This window comes from Megalobrama amblycephala, linkage group LG10 (assembly GCF_018812025.1).
Source record: "Megalobrama amblycephala isolate DHTTF-2021 linkage group LG10, ASM1881202v1, whole genome shotgun sequence".
Taxonomy (NCBI): domain Eukaryota; kingdom Metazoa; phylum Chordata; class Actinopteri; order Cypriniformes; family Xenocyprididae; genus Megalobrama; species Megalobrama amblycephala.
The window spans coordinates 9,656,705-9,665,850 of record NC_063053.1 but is presented as its reverse complement, the minus strand read 5'-3'; the positions used below and the strand labels follow the sequence as shown (position 1 = coordinate 9,665,850).

Below are 9,146 nucleotides of genomic sequence, written 5' to 3'. Positions count from 1 at the left end.
AGCTTTCCATTGATGTATGGTTTGTTAGGATAGGACAATATCTGACTGAGATACAACTATTTTAAAATCTGGAATCTGTGGGTGCAAAAAAAAAAAAAAAAAAAAAAAAAAATCTGAAAAATCGCCTTTCAATTTGTCAAAATGAAGTCCTTAGCAATACATATCCACTCACAAAAATAAATTTTTGATATATTTACAGTAGGAAATTTACAAAATATCTTCATTGAACATGATCTTTACTTAATATCCTAATGATTTTTGGCATAAAAGAAAATCGATAATTTTGACCCATACAATGTATTTTTGGCTATTGGTACAAATATACCTGTGTGACTTACATTTTGTGGTCCAGGGTCACATACATAAGCAAAATTTTGAAAAGCTTCCCCAAAATCCCAAATGCTAGCAGTATACTCTGCTAAAAGGCTGAAAGAGTTGCAGTGGAAGTTGGATCACCTCTTACAGGAGAAGATCAGATCATCTCGCATCATACACACAAAAGTGTCACTTATCACCCAATACACAATTTCAGTTTACACATCCACTTGCATACTATTCTTAATTTAATAAAAGTGGGATGTTCACCTGATAACTGTTTCAATTTTCTACTAAAAAATGAGCAAATTATTGACAATTACAGAACTACAATATCATGTGTCAGGAAAAAGTGCTATTGTATAATGTTGGAAAAGTAAAATTCACATGCTCATATAGCTTCACACCACTGAAAACGTGAAGCGTGTTGTATGTGTGTACGTCTCTCCTGGTCTCAGCAGAGCATCAGGAAAATTAGGCTGATGAGAGACAGAGAACAGATAGAATATCTCATTCATTTAGATTCATTCATATAAACAAGTTCACAAAAAGGGTCTGTATATGATTTATAGTATAATGTGCACTACCATTAAAAAAAATTAATACATTTTTAATGTTTTTAAAAGAAGTCTTATGTTCACCAAGGCTGCATTTGGTGATCAAAATACAATAAAAACAGTAATATTGTAAAATACTATTAAAATTTAAAATAAACAACTGCATGCCAATGCATCCTTGCTGAATAAAAGTATTAAAAATTACATCCTACTGCCCCTCAAATTATCAATGGTAGTGTACATTGATCAAGTGCCACAACTTTGTTTATTTGGAGAGAAAAAAAAAAAAAAAAAGTACTTTTAATTAAATTACCTGGTTAACAGCATCTGGCCAGTTTTGGGTCTCTAAACAGAAGGCACTGTGTTTGGAGTAAGAAGCTCCACCCTTCCCTTTCAATGTGCCATCCAGGAAGTTGGAGGTGTAGAACTGAACCCCAGGCTGTGTAGTGCTCACCTCCAGGACACGACCCGTCCCAGGATGCACCACTCTACAGAGACCAACATGTACAGTAATATTAAGACACAAAGTGTTACATCATGAACTCAATATTCCAATACAAATGACACACCGTGCACATTTTCGCTCCAGTGGCGGTTGACCAGGTGAGCTCAGACAGAAGTTGTGATCAAAGCCTGGACCAGGCAGCTCTTTCAGTCTAGAGCCAAGAAGGACTGGCTTTCTCAGGTCAAACAGGGTCTTTTCCACAGATTTCACCTCCCCTGTACATAGTACAGAAACCACACAAAACCACGTTTGACAGTTTCTGTTCAGGAGTGATGTAAGGTAAGATTATAGATGTTTAAAAAGATATAATTCTCTAAAATATAAATAAAAAACGTGATAATACCTGTGGGGATCATTGTATCATCCACAGGCAGGTACGACTCCGCTGAGATGGTCACCTCATGGTCGTAAATGTCCGGTGTACCCTGCAGAACGTGGGACATTAAACAGCATTTATTGATTGTAGGAATACTTAAATATAGTCATCAAGAGTGTGTTCATTGTTAAAGTAGACGTACTGTCTATGGTGAATTACTTGATTATTATTTAAAAAGCAGGGGTGCCAATCCTGCTCCTGGAGGGCCACTGTCCTGCAGAGTTTAGCACCAACCCTAATTAACCCTGAAGCATCCTTCATAGAGCAGCCCTTAATGAGTCCTTTGTGGATAAATTTGGGCATGAGTGTCACAGGTGTGATCCCAAACTTTTTTTTTTTTAAACAAATGTCATTAAAGTAAAAACACTCAATTTATGCATTTCTTTGCTGATTTTTTTTTTTTTGTTGTTGGTATTTTTGACCTTATTTACCTCTAAAATGACAAAATTACTTCCCTGACTTTCATGTAAAATTTTTATGTTATGTTTAATTTTTTTTACTTAAAGTTGCTGTCAGCGATTTTTGGCCCTCTAGCGGTTAATAAACAGAACTGCATGCGTCTTGCGGAGGAACATTGTAGCCGGAGCTACTTTTGTGTATGTCTATGGCGAGTCACGCAGTTACTGTGATACTCTGCGGCGAGTCCTACCAGTCTGGTCTGAAATAGTCCGAATATAAACACTTATTATAAGTGTACCATAATGATTCAGGATAAGACAAAAACACGGTTTGGAAAATGGATTCATGTTGTGTATTCTCATTATATCATTTTTGTAAATTTTTAACACAAAAAAAGTTGCGGACTGCAGCTTTAAGTAAAAATATTCATTCCAGTAAGTTGAAACAACCAAAACCTCAACATTTGGCATACATTGGCAACATCTGGTGACATATGTTGGTATAAAAATAGCAATTACATGAAATATCAAAGCCCATTAGATGACTGCAGTACTCACAGGCTGCATAGGCTGAAATCTCTAAACCAACGTTGTAACAAACTAAAAGGGTTAGTTCACCCAAAAATGAAAATTATGTCATTAATGACTCACCCTCATGTCGTTCCAAACCCGTAAGACCTTCGTTCATCTTCAGAACACAGTTTAAGATATTTTAGATTTAGTCCGAGAGCTTTCTGTCCCTCCATTGAAAATGTATGTACGGTAGACTGTCCATGTCCAGAAAGGTAATAAAAACATCATCAAAGTAGTCCATGTGACATCAGTGGGTTAGTTAGAAGTTTTTGAAGCATCAAAAATACATTTTGATCCAAAAATAACAAAAACTACGACTTTATTCAGCATTGTATTCTCTTCCGGAATCCTTTCCATTGAATTGATTCCATTGAATTGATTCCATTTAATTGATTCCATTGAATCCTTTCATCTGTCGGCGTTGGTAATGCACTTTTACGTCATTGTTTTTGGCGATTAGGACATCCGCGACATGCACACTTACGCACCATTTTAAAAAATTTAGCAATACCAAAATACAAACAATGTAGAATAGCTTGAATAAAGCGTGCGTCTCCCTCAGACTGTAAACGAAGCTCGGGCGCACCAGATAACACGTCATCAGCGTCTTACATCAGCAGCGTCACTGCGGAGTCTTGAACCCGGATGAACAACAGACCCGGAAGAGAATACAATGCTGAATAAAGTCGTAGTTTTTGTTATTTTTGGACCAAAATGTATTTTCGATGCTTCAAAAACTTCTAACTAACCCACTGATGTCACATGGACTACTTTGATTATGTTTTTATTACCTTTCTGGACATGGACAGTCTACCGTATATACATTTTCAATGGAGGAACAGAAAGCTCTCGGACTAAATCTAAAATATCTTAAACTGTGTTCTGAAGATAAACGGAGGTCTTACGGGTTTGGAACAACATGAGGGCGAGTCATTAATGACATAATTTTAATTTTTGGGTGAACTAACCCTTTAACCTCTTAAGAATTAAATTTTATCACAAGTTAAAATTGTAGAATTTTTTAAAAACTATTTGTGTTGGGTGAGACTATAAAAAGATGCCAAAATATGCTTACAGACAAATCTGACCATGCTACAAAGAAAAGACAAAGAAGGAGACAGAGTAATCATTTATTTCTAACAAACACATCAAATATCAATAACTCAAAAAAGCAAATGGTACCAAACAGGTACCACAATTCACCCATACATTTCCTACGAGTGCCCAAAGTGTCCATGAGGGACAGATTAAGGATTTTTTTTCCAAACACTTAACGTTGTTGAATCAACTCCAACTACTTTTTTGTGTTCAGGTGGCAAACTTAGGAAAAGTAGCCAGCTGTCAGTCTGAAATGGCAATGATGTGCGCTAAAATCAAGCCCCCCACTATTATTTTTTGTTCATTTTCATATTCTGTTTCACTCTGACATAATTCACCATAACGTTGTTCACAACTTTCAATTCACACAGACTTTAATCATGAAGTGTAAGACAGTGTTTAGAAACTCTCTCCATGTAGCCCTACCTGTCCAGCCAGGTTGAAGTATGAATGGTTGGTGAGGTTGATTGGTGTAGTGTGGTCAGTCTGTGCTTGGTACAGCACACTCAGTGTGTTCTTCTCCAGTGTGTAGGTGACACAAGCGTTTAGGTTCCCTGGGTAACCCTCATCGCCATCTGGACTACTGTGACGCAGTTTCACTCCGTTATCCACAGCCTCTGTGGTCCACACGGCCTACAGCACACAAATGTCCTCAAAGGATTAGCTCACTTTAAAAAGAAAATTACCCCAAGCTTTACTCACCCTCAAGCCATCCTAGATGTATAGGACTTTCGTCTTTCTGATGAACATAATCAGGAGTTATATTAATAAATATCCTGATGCATCCAAGCTTTATAAATGGCAGTGAAAGCTCAAGAAAGTGCATCCATCCATTACAAACGTACTCCACATGGCTCCGGAGGGTTAACAAAGGCCTTCTGAAGTGAAGCAATGCATTTGTGTAAGAAAAATATCAGTTATGCTTTTTTCGTAATTTGAATAGGGAAGGTATAGGACATTGCATAAGCGTTTTGAATAGCAAGAGTTTTACACTTTCTTTGTATGTAGAATATGGAAGGCGGTCAGGCGGAAGCTAGATATTTTACTATATAACTTGTTAAATATGGATATTTTTCTTACACAAATGCAAGAAGGATTTTATTAACCTCTCGGAGCAGTGAAGTACGTTTTTAATGGATGGATGCACTTCTTGAGCTTCATACTCGCTGGTTCAATACACTGCCATTATAATGGTTAAATGCATCAGGATATTTATTAATAGGATGGCTTGAGGGTGAGTAAAGCTTGGGGTAATTTTCATTTTAAAGTGAATTAATCCTTTAATGAAATGTCTACAAAACGACACAATGTCTGCTGACTCGCATGAAAGAAATGACAAATAACATTTAATGAAAATTGTTTTGGACCAAAAAAGATAGATGTATATGTAATTATTTGTTTACCTTGTCAAATCCCTTCAGTCCTCCATGCAGAGCATTGGGTCCATTGTTTATAGCCAGTTTATATTCCTTGTCGTCTATCACAAAGCGGCCCTTTGCAATGCGGTTTGCAACCCGGCCTACCACAGCTCCAAAGTAGCGAGGGTTTGAGACATATCCTAGAGTGAAATAAAGGAAATCAATCATTATTTTCATTTAGTATCTCTATAGTTATGTCTGGAGATAGACAGATATATTGGCAAGGATGATTAATAGGCTGACATTTGGTTATTCTGAAATCATCTGCCCATAACTATGCCTGATTACAGAAGTTGTTCTCAACCTTTTTGATTCCAAGGCCCCAATTGTCCACAACAATATATTTACTCTCTTAGTTTCTGTAAATAAAAATGTCACAATTCCAAAAGTTTTAAGAGCTGAATCTTCTTAAAGGAATAGTTCACCCAAAAATGAAAATTATCCCATAATTTACCCTCAAGCCATCCTAGGTGAATATGACTTTCTTCCAGCCGAACACAATCAGAGTCTTGAATGTGTTCTGCTGACTGAAGAAAGTCATATACACCTAGGATGGCTTGAGGGTGAGTAAATTATGGGATAATTTTCATTTTTGGGTGAACTATTCCTTTAAGGGTTCCCATTCTCTTTAACCAATGAATTTGCATGACTTTTACAGTTGTTAATTATTTACTGGATACATTTTTTTAAACATATCATTCTACCTAATAAAATATTTTAGAGCTTGGCATTGCTAGACAAAAGTATATCCTTTATAAAAATGACCATGCCAAATCCTAGTTGTTTAGGGGGCGAATACAATTAAATAAAAATATATATAAAAAAGTCTTGATTTAATTGTTTAGCTTATTAAAAGCTTGTTTTGTGTTATTTTAAATAATTTTAAGTCATATTCAGGGTCACTTGTAAGTTTGCTGAGGCCCCCTGGTCGAGAACCACTGGATTACAGAAATTATATGTAACCTTGTGTTTATTTCAAAATCTATGAACAATCTTGGATAGTTTCAATATTGTGCAATTGTTCAATTCCCTCAATTATATTTCATAAAGGGCATCAGCTACCCTGCTTTCTCAATATCTATATTGGCTATTTTAAAAGCACAAATTGGGCAACAAAGTGAAGATTTTTTATTGGCCCAGCTTCTGCAGTGCGGTTAAATATATGATGTATAACATTTTTAATTAGATTAATTCTGATATTGGCTTTGCCTGCAATACACTGAACTTTCTTTTTCAAATAAACACCCAATGTTTTTTTATGTTTTACCCTTTGAATGAAAGAATATAAAAAAGGCTGCTTTAATCAGTTTGATCATTTCCCCCATAAAGACATTGTTATATTACATTTTTTTTTATTAGAACATTTGGTCCCACTTTATATTAAGTGGCCTTAACTACTATGCACTTTCATCAAAAAATAAGTATAATGTACTTATTGGGTTCATATTGAATTGCAAAACACTTTTTCTGCTATTGAAGTGGGATACGGGTAAGGTTAGGGAAAGCTTTGGTGGTATGGGTAGGTTTAAGGGTAGGGGTAAGGTGTAAGGGATGGGTCAACAGTGTAATTATAAATGTAATTACAGAAATTAATTACACATGTAATTACATGCAGGTGTTTTTCAAATATAAAACATGTATGTACACAATAAGTGCATTGTATCAAATTATTAATTTAAATGTAAGTACATAGTAGTTAAGGCCACTTAATGTAAAGTGGGGCCGAACATTTTAATAATTACTGATGGCTTTTTCATAGGGAGAATCTCCTAAATCCCTTGAAATGAAACAAATGAGTCAATGAGTCAATTGTTTAGAGTTAGAAAATAAATGTGGATTTAGCAGCTTAGATTATTTGATTTTTGGGAGAATTTCATGAGAAATGCCTGACTACATACAGAAATTTTACTGAATACCAACTGGAAAATAGAATTATTCTTAAAAAGATATAAAAAGCCTTCATTTGTTCTTCAATATCTCAGAAAATATATCAGAAACAGTTGAGATATTAAAGAACCATTACTTCTCATTTTCTTTTCTGTACTGAGAGGACACATCTGGCAAGAATAAGCAAAGAAATTGTTAAAACAGGTTAAGAAATTATTTTAGCTGTCTCTGATTAACATGTCAGTCGAAAATATACGCTCCCAACTCTGATTTCCCATTTACTGAATGACAGAACTTGCCTTCTAAGTCATCGTATCCCAACACTATATCCGCATTTTGACCGCAGCGATCTGCTGTTTTGATGGACTTTATCACACAGCCCAGAGAGATGATCTCCACACTCACACTGCAGGACAGCAGGATCCATTTTTCCACTGGACCCACTGCAGTGCCGAACTCCTCTTTACACACCTCGGTCATTATGAATGAATCTGTTTGCTCTAACGTTAGACAGGACTTACACGTCCACCATTGCAAAGAAAGTTACAACACTTTGAGTTAGTTAACTACAAAGTACCGCCCACTAGTGAAGCTTCGAAACATTTGCGAATCATTTGCTTCGAACCAGAGATTCACAAACCTTCCAAAGTCACGTGATTTCAGTAAACAAAGCTTCGCTACGTCATTACTGTTTCGAAATTTTAATGGTTCGCCGCTAGGGGGGGATGATCTTCTGTGAACCCATGAACCAGATTTTATCTGATCTCAGATCAATTTTTAAAATTTGTAGACATTTAATGACACATTTGTATATAATTAAAAGTATCTTATTGATTAACCAAGCTCTACATAAAACAAACAAAACAATTTAATAAAATAAAGACACTTTATTTTTAATGGTATTCGATTATATGTTTATTGCATATAATATACACCTTCAATAAAACTTTTGCAGTTGTTTTATGTGTGTTTGAGCCGAGATGCATTTACACCGTTCTGACCAGCAGGAGTCACCAGCGTGTGACGTTTCGAGAGCTTCGAATCAGTGAATCATTTTGCGAAGCAATTGGTTCAATTGATTCAAAGTTACGAAAAGCTTCGTTTCTCCCATCACTACCATCCAAATTGCTTCTTTTGTATTCTGTTGGTGTCATACTGCCACTATCTGGATTGGGGCAGTACTGCGCATTTATGTGGAATATTTGGCCCATTTGCTGCTGCTGTTCTGATTTTGTAAGGTGCATTTAACCAACCATTTTTAATTGCAATACTGTTAAAATACATTAGACTCATAAAATTAATAAAATCATAAAATTTGCATGTTGCATGGACCAATAGGTAAATGCAACAGACTCTGATCTGAATATATTAATCTGGAATCCTGTTACAATAACCAAAATTATAATAATGTTTGGATAATGATCACTAATTGTTGTATTTATTAATTTTTTTTATCACAGTCTCATTTGCTGATGATTATCAGACATTAGTATGCTCATTCCCTTTTAAATTTCAATGAATTCATTATTTATTTCTTTTTCAATAATTATTTTCTGACATTCTGACCTGGAGAGCAATGAAACGAGACACATGTACAAATGGATTTGAAATGTGTCAGTCTAAAAATAGAACAGTCCTAGATATGCTCTCTCTGGGGGTTCCTCCTTTAAATCTTCACACCTCTTTTCTTCCAGTAATTTAGCTTCTCAGAAAAAAATGCACTATGGTATTCTGTGCATATTGGGCTCCAAAAGTCTGAGATTGCTGAAATGAAAATGCATGATTGTGCATTTCCCCCCTCATAAAAATATGATTTTAAATCATGATGTCTAGCATGACACGACATCCAACAAGCATCTTGTGCTTCAGTGGACGAAATCTGGTCATCTGTATAAAGAGTCACATGGTTAATGCCACAAATATGCTTATTTGTGACATAAATAAGGAGTATTCCTTCTTCATTATATATTTTATTTTGTTTATTCTGTAATATATCATCGTTTATTGTAAGTTTATTAT

General features: G+C 35.3%; 1 protein-coding gene across 1 annotated transcript; it reads right to left on the bottom strand.

The window, feature by feature from the left end:
* Positions 1–254: 254 nt before the first annotated feature.
* On the bottom strand, positions 255–7,733 carry galm (galactose mutarotase). Its single transcript, XM_048204462.1, has 7 exons — positions 7,427–7,733; positions 5,226–5,380; positions 4,249–4,455; positions 1,721–1,802; positions 1,442–1,592; positions 1,186–1,360; positions 255–794 (listed from the first exon to the last, which is right to left on the bottom strand). The coding sequence occupies exons 1-7, from the start codon at positions 7,605–7,607 to the stop codon at positions 717–719; spliced, it is 1,029 nt and encodes a 342-aa protein (XP_048060419.1). The 5' UTR covers positions 7,608–7,733; the 3' UTR covers positions 255–716.
* Between the last annotated feature and the right edge of the window lie 1,413 nt (positions 7,734–9,146).

Bases quoted from the DNA above. Each gene is read 5' to 3' on its own strand.
- galm (XM_048204462.1), bottom strand. From the start codon at position 7,607: ATGACCGAGGTGTGTAAAGAGGAGTTCGGCACTGCAGTGGGTCCAGTG. The intron at 5,381-7,426 runs GCAAGTTCTGTC...ATTTCACTCTAG, and splicing joins GGGATACGATGACTTAGAAG to GATATGTCTCAAACCCTCGC. The intron at 1,361-1,441 runs GTGTGTCATTTG...TGGTCTCTGTAG, and splicing joins CTGGAGCGAAAATGTGCACG to AGTGGTGCATCCTGGGACGG.